Source organism: Eretmochelys imbricata, unplaced genomic scaffold (assembly GCF_965152235.1).
Source record: "Eretmochelys imbricata isolate rEreImb1 unplaced genomic scaffold, rEreImb1.hap1 Scaffold_49, whole genome shotgun sequence".
NCBI classification, from domain to species: Eukaryota; Metazoa; Chordata; order Testudines; family Cheloniidae; genus Eretmochelys; species Eretmochelys imbricata.
Window position 1 is genome coordinate 38,711 of NW_027554361.1, and position 11,395 is coordinate 50,105.

At 70.0% G+C, this 11,395-nt stretch overlaps 2 protein-coding genes across 2 annotated transcripts in view; one reads left to right on the plus strand and one right to left on the minus strand.

Moving 5' to 3' along the window:
• Nucleotides 1-7,033, plus strand: part of LOC144258870 (ryanodine receptor 1-like) — a gene marked incomplete at its 5' end in the record, with an annotated part of 45,735 nt that extends 38,702 nt beyond the window's left edge. Inside the window, 15 exons of the mRNA XM_077807006.1 lie at nucleotides 69-139; nucleotides 462-639; nucleotides 744-830; nucleotides 1,319-1,558; nucleotides 2,185-2,315; nucleotides 2,749-2,791; nucleotides 3,185-3,315; nucleotides 3,692-3,752; nucleotides 4,271-4,417; nucleotides 4,705-4,839; nucleotides 5,028-5,184; nucleotides 5,499-5,563; nucleotides 5,880-5,980; nucleotides 6,332-6,383; nucleotides 6,938-7,033. Of these exons, the coding sequence (XP_077663132.1) occupies nucleotides 69-139; nucleotides 462-639; nucleotides 744-830; nucleotides 1,319-1,558; nucleotides 2,185-2,315; nucleotides 2,749-2,791; nucleotides 3,185-3,315; nucleotides 3,692-3,752; nucleotides 4,271-4,417; nucleotides 4,705-4,839; nucleotides 5,028-5,184; nucleotides 5,499-5,563; nucleotides 5,880-5,980; nucleotides 6,332-6,383; nucleotides 6,938-7,033 (1,695 nt within the window). The remainder of the gene's footprint in view (nucleotides 1-68; nucleotides 140-461; nucleotides 640-743; nucleotides 831-1,318; nucleotides 1,559-2,184; nucleotides 2,316-2,748; nucleotides 2,792-3,184; nucleotides 3,316-3,691; nucleotides 3,753-4,270; nucleotides 4,418-4,704; nucleotides 4,840-5,027; nucleotides 5,185-5,498; nucleotides 5,564-5,879; nucleotides 5,981-6,331; nucleotides 6,384-6,937) is intronic.
• A 1,156-nt stretch (nucleotides 7,034-8,189) lies between these two features.
• Nucleotides 8,190-10,772, minus strand: LOC144258871 (mitogen-activated protein kinase kinase kinase kinase 1-like; the record flags this gene model as incomplete). The annotated part of the gene is made up of 6 exons (XM_077807007.1): nucleotides 8,190-8,500; nucleotides 9,004-9,059; nucleotides 9,397-9,467; nucleotides 9,793-9,882; nucleotides 10,089-10,157; nucleotides 10,686-10,772. Coding segments are annotated over 6 exons (401 nt in total), but the record flags the coding sequence as incomplete, so codon positions are not given.
• Between the last annotated feature and the right edge of the window lie 623 nt (nucleotides 10,773-11,395).

Sequence of the window (11,395 nt, forward strand, 5' to 3'; positions counted from 1 at the left end):
CATACCAGGGGACGCCCTTTCTCCCTGTCCGGGGTCCCTGATGCGGGGTCTGTTGTGTTACTCCTCAGCTGGAAGGGGAGGAGGCCGAGCCGGAGCCGGAGAAGATCGAAGAACCCCCTGCGGAGGCTGAGAAGGCCGAGTGAGTGGGGTTGGTGGGGAGGGAGTGGGTCCTGGTGGGGGCAGGACCCCTTGGGGGGGTGATGGGGCCTGTGGGGAGCGGTTCTCCTCAGAGCTCTGGGGCGGGGGGTAGCTTAGGCCATTAGGGCAATGGTGGGGCAAGCCTGCCCCCCCCCGTCCCCTGCCAGTGTGCCCCCTGCCCCAGGGAGGGGGCTGCTACACAGGCTGGGGGGCAGTTTTGGGTGAGGGAAGGGGCTTGGCGTAGGGGAAGGAGTTGAATACGTGAGGGTGGGGGCGTGGATACCCCGCCTTGCCCACTGACCACTGCCCCCCCTCCCCCACAGCACGGAGAATGGGGAGAAGGTGGGGCTGGAGGAGCCGGCGGCCCCCCAGGAGCCAGCGGCCGAGGCCCCGAGGAAGCATAGGAGGAAGTCGGCCACCCCGCGGGAGCGCAAAGAGGAGCCGGCCAACGGCAGCTTGGAGTTCTGGGCCGAGCTGGAGATCCAGAGGGTCAAGTTCCTGGTACCGTGGGGCTGGGGGAGAGTCAGGCCGTGGGGCAGGGAGGGGGAGGGGGAGGGCTCCCCACTGGCCAGCCACGTCGGTGCTGACCCGCTCTGTCCTTCCAGAACTACCTGTCCCGGAACTTCTACAACCTGCGCTTCCTGGCCCTCTTCCTGGCCTTCGCCATCAACTTCATCCTCCTCTTCTACAAGGTCCGGGCGCCCGGGCCCTCGCCCGGCTCCGGGGCAGGAGGGGGGTCTACTGGTTAGAGCGGGGGGGGGCTGGGAGCCAGGACTCCTGGGTTCTGGCCCCGGCTCTGGGAGGGGAGTGGGGTCCAGTGGTTAGAGCGGGAGGGCGGGGGACTGGAAGCCAGGACTCCTGGGTTCTATCCCCGGCTCTGGTAGGGGAGTGGGGTCTAGTGGTTAGAGCGGTGGGGGTGGGGGGGCTGGGAGCCAGGACTCCTGGGTTCTATCCCCGGCTCTGGTAGGGGAGTGGGGTCTAGTGGTTAGAGCGGTGGGGGTGGGGGGGCTGGGAGCCAGGACTCCTGGGTTCTATCCCTGGGTCTGGTAGGGGAGTGGGGTCTAGTGGTTAGAGCGGGGGGGGGAGGGGCTGAGAGCCAGGATGCCTGTGTGCTGGGGGAGGGGTTGGAGGAGGTGTGGCTCCCCATCAGCCACGGCCCCACGCTGTCCCTGCCACGCAGGTGTCGGACTCCCCGCCCGGCGAGGAGGAGCTGGAGGACTCCGGCTTGCTGGGGGAGCTGGCGGGGGGCTCGGGCTTCGGGGCTAGCGGCGACGGGGCCGGGGAGGACGAGGAGGAGGACAGCGTGGTCTATTTCTTCCTGGAGGAGAGCACGGGCTACATGCAACCCACGCTGCAGTTCCTGTCCATCACCCACACGCTGGTCGCCTTCCTCTGCATCATCGGCTACAACTGCCTCAAGGTGAGCCCTGGGGCCTCGCCCACCTGCCACGGGGCCACGCCCAGTTGCCTGCCATGGGGCCACGCCCACCAGCCATGGGGCCCTGCCCACTGGCCACATGACCACGCCCACATGCCTGCCACGGGGCCACACCCACCTGCCTGGGGCCATGCCCAGGTGCCTGCCACGGGGCCACATCCACCAGCCACGGGGCCCTGCCCACCGGCCACATGACCATGCCCACATGCCTGCCACGGGGCCACGCCCACCCACCTGGGGCAATGCCCAGCTCCCTGCCACGGGGCCACGCCCAGCTGCCTGCCATGGGACCACACCCACCAGCCATGGAGCCCCACCCACCCTGGGGCCCCGCCCACCATAGGCTATGGGCATATCCCTGAGCCATGCCCACCCATGATAGAACCATGTCCCCTTCCCCCCCAAACCGAGGGGCCATTGGGCTGGGAGGCTGAGGGGCCAGCTTGTGTCCCCTCCTCAGCCAGGACCCCCCCTCAGCCAGAAGCCCCGCAAGGCCCTGACTCCCCCCAAGCTGGGAGCCCCCCGCGATGCCCTGACCCCCACGGTGCCCTGACCCCCGCCCTTCGCTGGGAGCCCCACACGATGCCCTGACTCCCCTCTCCCGGCAGGTCCCGCTGGTGATTTTCAAGCGGGAGAAGGAGCTGGCCCGAAAGCTGGAGTTTGACGGGCTCTACATCACCGACCAGCCCGAGGACGATGACATCAAGGGCCAGTGGGACCGGCTGGTGCTGAACACCCCGTGCGTGGGGGGCTGGGCCTGGCGGGCCGGGCTGGGCCGGGCCATGCGGGGCTGGGCTATGCGTGGTGGTCTCGGTCTGGGGGCATCTGGATCTCCTGGCCCTGGAGAAGCCCCTTCCCTGTCAGTGTCCGGCCCCCCCTGAACCCCTCCATTCGTCCCAGCTGCACTACCCCTCTGGGTGTGGTGGGGGGGCAGACGCTTGACAGTGTCATCCCCCCGCCCCCCCCACCAGCATCTCCACACTGGGCCCTTCAGGGCCGCTCGAGACTGGGGGGGGGCCTTTCCCCCATCAGCCCCTCTCGCCTACCGCTGCACCCCACCCACCCCCAGGCCTGCAGGGGGAGTAGAACCAGACCCCGAGGCAAAGGGGGCCCGCAGCGCTGACCCCCTCCCAAGGCCCCCTCTGACACTGGCTCTCACCCCCCCACACCAGGTCCTTCCCGAGCAACTACTGGGATAAATTTGTCAAGAGAAAGGTGAGTCCTTCACTGACCCGGGCATGGGGCACAGGGCTTTTCTCCCAGGGGGGCCCCAGGGCGGGACATGGGGCCTTTCCCCCTTGGTGTGCCGGCTGCATGGGGAAGGGGCAGGGCCGCCCGGGGGGGGGGGCAAGTGGGGCAATTTGCCCCGGGCCCTGCGGGGGCCCCCATGAGAGTTTTCGGCGGCAGGGGTCCTTCCGCTCCATGTCTTCAGCAAAGTGCCCCAAAGACCCCAGGCCCCCTGAATCCTCTGGGCAGCCTTGGGAAGGGGGACATGGGGCTGTTCCCCCAGGGGGTGCCAGGGCAGGGGTCTGACTGGCTGGGGGGGGATCCAGGCCTTTCTCCCTTTGCATTTGCCCTGGGGTTCCCTCTGCCCCCCGCCCCCCGCAGGTGCTGGAGAAATACGGCGACATCTATGGGCGGGAGCGGATCGCGGAGCTGCTGGGCATGGACCTGGCCAGCCTGGAGATCAGCGCCCAGAGCGAGAGGAAACCCCAGCCCGACAAGTCCCTGCTGACGTGGTGAGGGGGCTGGGGGGGCAGGAGGCTCGGGTGGGAGGGACTGGGGGGCCTATGGGGCGGGAGGCTCAGGGGGCAGTGCGGGGGATCGAGGGGACTGGGGGGGCGGGAGACTCAGGGGGCGAAGGGGATCGTGAGGCCTGGGGGTGGGGCAGGAGGCTCAGGGAATGGTGGAGAGATGGGGGGGGGGGTGGACACTCGGAGGGGGCAGGGGCAGGGGGCTCGGGAGGGATCCGGGGAGCAGGAGGCTCAGGGGGCAGAATCCAGGGGGTGGGAGTCTTGGGGCTTGAGGTTTGGGGGACATCCGGGGGGTGAGAGGCTCGGAGGGGGGAACCGGGTGGCGGGGAGGGTGGCCTGGCTCACCCTGCCACTCCCTCAGGATCACGTCCATCGACATCAAGTACCAGCTCTGGAAGTTCGGCGTCATCTTCACCGACAACGTGAGTGCAGGGCCCATGGGGGGAGAGTCGTGGGGCCCATGGGGGGAGGGGAGTCATGGGACCTGAGGAGGAGAGTCATGGGGACCGGGGTGTGTGTGTGGGGCCTGGGAGGGGAGTCGTGGGGCCCAGCGAAGGGGGGTCATGGGGCGGGGGGGGGGCAAGGGGTGGGCGGGAGCCGGGGGGCAGAGTGTGCCTGTCCTGCGTTCGGGCTGCGGCAGGGGGGCTTGTATCGAGGCCCGTCCCCCCCCCCCGGCTGCCTCAGATCAGCGGTGGGGTGGGGTGTCATTGAGGGAGGCTGCAGATGCGGGGGGGGGGGGACCAGACCAGATGCCCGGGTGAGGGGCACAGCGGTGCTGACGGAAGGGCTGGGTCTTTCCTCATGCCGTGGCCCGTCCCTGCCCCTGGGGGAGGGGGACTCCCTGCCCTGATCTTGGGGAGCTGGGGGGAGACCCGGAGTCCCCCCCCCGCTCCCCGCCGTGGAGGTGCCCCCGTCCCAGCCCCTGTCCCCTGTCCCGCAGTCCTTCCTCTACCTGGTCTGGTACATGGTCATGTCCCTCCTGGGTCACTACAATAACTTCTTCTTCGCCGCCCACCTGCTGGACATCGCCATGGGCGTCAAGACGCTGCGCACCATCCTCTCCTCCGTCACCCACAACGGCAAGCAGGTGGGCCGGGGGCAGCCGGGGGGCAGCGGGGGGGGGGTCTGCGCAGACAGGGATGCTCTCCGGTGGTGGGGACAGCTGTCTGTGCCCGCCCCCAGCTGGCGATGACGGTGGGGGGCTGGGGGGGGGTCACGGTGGGGAGCAGGGCGGAGGCTGCGCTGGAGGGGTGGGGGGGAGCTTTGGTGCCGCCCCCAGCTGGCGATGACGGTGGGAGTGGGGGGGGGGCGGAGGGGGCAGGCCAGGTGCTCTCTGGCGGCAGTACCAGCCCCCCCCCCCCCGTGCCCCCCCAGCTGGCGATGACGGTGGGGCTGCTGGCCGTGGTCGTCTACCTCTACACCGTGGTGGCCTTTAACTTCTTCCGCAAGTTCTACAACAAGAGCGAGGACGAGGACGAGCCGGACATGAAATGTGACGACATGATGACGGTGAGCGGGGGGGTTGCCCGGGGGGGGGGGGCCTTGTCCCACCAGCGGCTGTGGAGGGGGCCCGGGGCACAAGGGCCCAATGTGTGTGTGTGGGGGGGGTTCTCTGATGGCTCCAGGGGCGGCGTCTGGGTCCCCCCTGTCTCTGATTGGTCAGGCACCCCTCACCCCCCCCATGTCTCCCCCCCCAGTGCTACCTGTTCCACATGTACGTGGGGGTGCGGGCGGGCGGGGGCATCGGGGACGAGATCGAGGACCCGGCCGGCGACGAGTACGAGCTTTACCGCGTGGTGTTCGACATCACCTTCTTCTTCTTCGTCATCGTCATCCTGCTGGCCATCATCCAGGGTGAGCGGGGAGGGGGCGCTGGGCTGGGGGCTGCTGGGGGGTCAGCAGGGCAGGGGTGCTGGGCTGGGGAGTGAGCAGGGGGGCGCTGGGCTTGGGGCTGCATGGGGGGTGAGCAGGGGCGGGTGCACTGGGCTGGGGGGTGAGCAGGGGCAGGGTGCTGGCATGGGGGGGTGAACAGGACGGGGCATTCTGTCAGCTGTGGGTGCTGAGGTGGGGGGCCAGGCCCCGCTCCTGTGTGGGAGAGGAGGGTGGGGTTGGGTAGGCTGGTCCCTGGGTGACTTGGGGGGGCTCCTCACCCCCCTCTCTCTGCCCAGGCCTGATCATCGACGCCTTCGGGGAGCTGCGCGACCAGCAGGAGCAGGTGAAGGAGGACATGGAGGTGAGTGACCCCCCCCCCCCGGCAGACCCCCTCAGGTGTGACACACTCCTCCCACCCCACCCCAGGCAGGCCCCCTGCCCCCCTGTTATCTCCCCCTGCCCCCCACGCTGGACCGGGCGGGTTCCTGGCCACCCCCACGTCTGGGGGGGCAGGCGCTGGGCCCTGGACCGGGGGGGAACCTGGCTCCGTGCTGCGGAGCGGGAGGGTGGCCCCGGGCTGGGCACCCAATCCCCACCCTACCCCACCGAGGGGGGCGGGGGAGCCAGGACACCTGGGTTCTCATCCCTGCGCCCCCCCCCCCCCCCCCCCCCCGCAGACCAAGTGCTTCATCTGCGGCATCGGCAGCGACTATTTCGACACGACGCCCCACGGCTTCGAGAGCCACACGCTGGAGGAGCACAACCTGGCCAACTACATGTGAGCTGGGGGCGGGGCCAGGGGCGGGGCCACGGGCAGGGGAGGAGCCAGGGGCGGGGCCACAGGCAGGGGAGGAGCCAGGGCAGGGCCAAGTGCATGCAAGTGATGGGGGACCTGGGGGTGGGGTCAAGTCCATCTGAGTGACAGGGGGTGGGGCTAATGTGGGGGCAGGGCGATCTCCGTGGGAATGCTGGGGGGGGGCCCTGCCCCTGCCCCACTGGGGCGTGTTAACCCCTTCCTGGCCCTGCAGGTCCCAAGTCATTGCTGAGTGTGATGCTCATGGGGTTAAATGGGGGGTGGGGTCTGTGTCCTGAGCCCCTGGATCCTGACCCCCCCCCTTCACTCCCCCAGGTTCTTCCTGATGTACCTCATCAACAAGGATGAGACGGAGCACACAGGCCAGGTGAGCCCCCCAGCACCACCAGGCAGCGGGTGGGACTGGGCCCAGGGTCGGACCCACAGGAGAGGGGGATATGGGCTGGAGGATCCCAAGCAGGAGGGGGATACGGGTTGGAGGATCCCATGGGTCGGCCCTAAGGGGGAGGGGTATACAGGCTCGAGGATCCCATGGGTCGGCCCCACAGGAGGAGGGGGATACGGGTTGGAGGATCCCATGGGTCGGCCCTAAGCGGGAGGGGGATACAGACTGGAGGATCCCATGGGTCCGCCCTAAGGGGAAGGGGGATACAGGCTCGAGGATCCCATGGGTCGGCCCTACAGGAGGAGAGGGATACGGGTTGGAGGATCCCATGGGTCAGCCCTAAGCAGGAGGGGGATACAGGCTGGAGGATCTCAGGGGTCGGCCCCACATGGGAGCGGGATACGGGCTGGAGGATCCTAGGGGTCTGACCCCTAGGCTCTGAGAGGGGCCATCTGCCCCAGGTAAGGATTGGGGTCTGGCCGAGGGTGCTGGTCCCCCCCCCGCCCCCTTAACCTCCCCTCCCTGCCCCCCGGCAGGAGTCCTACGTCTGGAAGATGTACCAGGAGCGCTGCTGGGATTTCTTCCCCGCCGGCGACTGCTTCCGCAAGCAATACGAAGACCAGCTGGGCTAGAACCGGACGGGACACCCCCCCACCCCGCACAGATCCCGTGCCCCCTTTGGGGGGCGCCAGTCCTTGGGGGGCACTGCTGCTGCTAATCTCCCCCCGCGACCCCTCCTGCTGGCATCTGCCCCCGGCAGGGCCAGATACTGAAACCCACCTGCTGGGCCCGGGGGGGGGGGGGTAGGGGGTAGAGTGTGGGTCAGAGGCCGGGGGGGGGGTTGGGAAGCCACTTCCCTCCCCCCGGCCCAGCTTGATCCCCCCCCAGGTCTCCGCTTGTGGGTGGTCCTGGGCGGGAGCTGATCCCAAGTGCCTTTTTATAGCTGCCCCCCCCAGTGCTGGGGGGGACTCGCTGTTGCCCAATGAGGGGGCTGTGCACAGAGGCTGCCGGACACCCCCAAACGCGGCTTTATGCTGCGGGGCCGCCGGGCCAGGGCCTGCAGGGGGCAGCGCTGTGCCCAGACCCCCTTTCCTGATCAATAAACGAGAGGTGATCGCGTGCTGCACCGGCCTTGAGCCTCCTCCTTCCTGCAGCCGCGGGGGGCGGCACCGACCCCCCCCCCCCCCCCCGCGCGGCTACCCTGCCCGGACGCCTGGGCTCTGTCGCCGGAGCGGGATGGGCGCCCGGACGCCTGGGTTCTGTCGCCGGAGCGGGATGGGCGCCCGGACGCCTGGGTTCTGTTGTTGACCCCCTGGAGGGGGATGGGAGCCCGGACACCTGGGTTCTGGCTCTGCTGTCATATTACAAACCTCACCCCCACCCCACCTGCCTGGTCCCTTACCTGGGTCCACCCCCAAGTGAGGCAGCCCAGGGACACAAGTAGGGTGGGGTCTGGGCATTCGCTGCAGAAGAGTGGGGGGGGGGGTGTATGGCCCAGGGCTGGGGGGTGCAGTACTGGGGACCACCCAGCAGTGGGGGGGGGGGGTGTATGGCCCAGACCTGGGGGCTGCAGTTCTGGGGACCACCCAGCGGGGGGGGGGCGGTATACGGCCCAGGGCTGGGGGGTGCAGTACTGGGGACCACCCAGCGGCGGGAGGGGGGCAGTGCACTGGGGCAGGCCAGGCTGGGGCATGTCCTCCTGCACTGAGGGGGGCCCTGATTTCATTGCGGGGGGGGGTGGTAGGCTATCCCCCCCAATCATGGGGGGGGCAGAAAAGAGCGAAGTCGTGATTTTCCTACTTTTTTGAGGCAGAATAATTACAGACACGGTATGGAAAAGGGGGTGAAACAATGACACCCCTGGGGCCCGCCTCAGCCCCCCCCCCCAGTCTGTGCAGTGTGGGGGCACCCCGGGGGCTGATTCTCTGTCGCGGCCCACGTGGCTGGGCGGGTCCTTGGCCCCGGGGTGGACACTCTCTGGGGAAGAGCAGCTTCTTGGGGGGGTGAGGTCCGGCCCCCCCCCACTGGTGGGGCTGTCACTCCTGGATGTAGAGGTTGCTGTGGGTGTCGTCTATGGGCGTGTTTCCAAGACAACCGTGCTGGGGGGGGAAGAGTGGGGGTCAGGCAGCAGATGACACTTCACAGCCCCTGACACCCCCACAGCCCCCTGTCCTCATGAGCAGGGGCCCAGAGGGTTGTGGCCATTGGATTTGTTCCCCCCAAAACCTGGCTAGGTGGGGGACCCCGGCCTATGGGTGCCTGGGGAAGGAGGGGAGAGACCCTACCTGTGGGTGCCCCCAGCGGGAGGGGGGGTTGACCCTAGCTGTGGGTGCTGGGGCAGGGGGCTGACCCCTACCAGTGGGTGCCCAGGGGGGGAAGGCGGAGTTGACCTCTAGCTGTGGGTTCTGTGGGGGCTGACCCCTACCAGTGGGTGCCCAGGGGGAGGAGAGAGCCCCTACCAGTGGGTGCCCGACCCCTACCTGTGGGTGCCTGGGGGGAGGGGAGAGACCCTACCAGTGGGTGCCCGGGGGCCTGACCCCTAGCTGTGGGTTCTGCGGGGCCTGACCCCTACCAGGGGGTGCTGGGGGGGGCTGACCCCTACCTGTGGGTGCCCAGCAGGCGGAAGATGCAGCGTTGGTCCCGCAGCTCCTTGATCAGCTACAAGAGAGGGTAGGGCATTGGGGGGGCACTGCAGGGAGAGGCTGCCCCAATGACCCCCACCCTGCAGACGCTCCCCCCCCTTCTCCCACGGCCCCAGGAGCTGGATCATCCCCCCCTACCCCCCAACCTCCCTGGCCCTGCCAGGTGCCCCACCACTGCGGGGGGCGGGGGGGTGAATAGTGCCTGGCACTAGGATTGTTCCCTGGGGCAGGGGGGAGGCCTCAGCAGGAGTGGGGGGCTGGGTTGGGGGGGGAGCCGCGTCCATGGGCCAGTCAGGGCTGGGGGGAGGGGCTCGGGGGGGGCAGGGGGCGATGGGGGGGGCAGAGCGCCATACCTGTGCTGAGGCGAAGTCCCACACCTGGACGCCGTGGCGCCAGAAAGCCTGCATGCAGTTCTGCCCCAGCGCTGCGGGAGAGGGGGAGCCGGGTCAGCCCACGTGCCCCCCCCGGTGCCCAGGACCCCCCTGCCCGAGCCCCCCCCCCCCAATGCAGCGTCCAGAGGGCAGCGCACGGGGAGCCGCGGCTGAGATGCAGCCAGCTCTGGGGTGTGGGGCTGGGTAGAGGCGGCCCCCCCCTCGCTGAGACGCAGCCCCACGAGGGGGGTGGGGGCGGCACCGCCCGACAGCCCCCCGGAAAGCCGCTGCCCGGCTGGGGGGGGACAGGAAGTGGGGGGCGTACGCCTGGGGGAGGGGAGAAGGGGAGCAGCCCCTCCCCCACCTGCCCCCACCCACCTATGGTCTCCACGGCGACGTCGAAGGTGATGTCGGGGGCCGGCAGCTTCCGCACCAGGGTGCCCTGCAGGGTGACGAGCTTCACGCTCCCTGGGGGGGGGGGGCAGAGCGGGGGGGGGGGTCAGTCACAGCCTGGAGCCGGCGCCCCCTCCCCCCCCCCAAGCCTGACCCGTCAGCCCCCCCATACGTGACCAATGACCCCCCGGCCCCCCATGTGCACGGCCTCCTCCCCCCCCCCCCGGCTCTCCGTTCCCCCCGCCCCCCCAGGGCACCCGCCGGACCCCCCCCCCACTTACTGTCCAGCAGCACCAGCACCCTCTCGCTGTCCACCTGGCTCACCTGGACCGGGCCGGGGCAGGACACGTCTGCAGAGAGACCGGGCCGGGCTGAGCCGGGGGGGGGGGGCGCCCCCATGCCCCAGCCACGTGTCACACCCCCAGTCCCTCCCCGTCTCCTCCACACCGGGCACACGGCATCTGCAGCCCCCCCCCACAGCCCCTGCCCCCCCAGTCTGGCACATAGCCCCCCCAACACAGCCCCACCCCACACAGCCCCTGCCTCCCCCCAGTCAGACACCCACACAGGCCCCCACCCGACAGCCCCGCCAATCAGCCCCCCCACACACACAAGCAGACAGCCCCGCCCACACAGCCCCGGCCCCCCCCAACCAGCCCCCCCCCACAGCCCAGCCCTCCCCTGGCTGGCACACAGCCCCACCCCATACAGCCCCGGCCCCCCCCAATCAGCCCCCACACAAGCACACAGCCCCACCCCACCCCACCCAAACCCTGCCCCCACCCAACAGCCCCACCCCATACAGCCCCGACCTCCCCAACCAGCCCCCACGCACAGCCCCCACCCCACGCAGCCCAGCCCCCGTGGCGCCCCCTTACCGGCGCCGGTGTGGGTGAACCAGGAGGTGAGGGAGTTGAGGTTGATGGTGTGGAAGTGGACCGGCTGGGCGGGCGAGGGGCCCCGGGCTCACCCCGATGCACACCGTCGGGTACTCGTCGCCCCGGCGCCACCAGCATCTCGAAGACGGGCAGGGGGTGTGGGCAGCGGGAAGTCGAAGTGCTGGGGGGGGGGGCCGGGTGAGAGGGGGCAGGGCCGGGGCCGGCCGTTCCTCCTGCTCCTGGCACGGCCCAGCCCCCCACCTCACACTTCCCCACCCCCCTTACCCGCCACCCCCAGCCCCCCACCTCACACCACCCCCACTCTCTCCCCCTTACCCGCTACCCCCAGCCCCCCACCTCATACACCCCCACTCTCTCCCCTTACCCGCTACCCCCAGCCCCCCACCTCATACACCCCCCACTCCCTCCCCTTACCCGCCACCCCCAGCCCCACCTCATACACCCCCACTCCCTCCCCTTATCCGCCACCCCCAGCCCCCACCTCATACACCCCCACTCTCTCCCCTTACCCGCTACCCCCAGCCCCCACCTCATACACCCCCACCCCTCCCTTACCCACCACCCCCAGCCCCCCACCTCACACCACCCCCACCCCCTCCCCTTATCCGCCACCCCCAGCCCCCACCTCACACCACCCCCCACTCCCTCCCCTTATCCGCCACCCCCAGCCCCCCACCTCATACACCCCA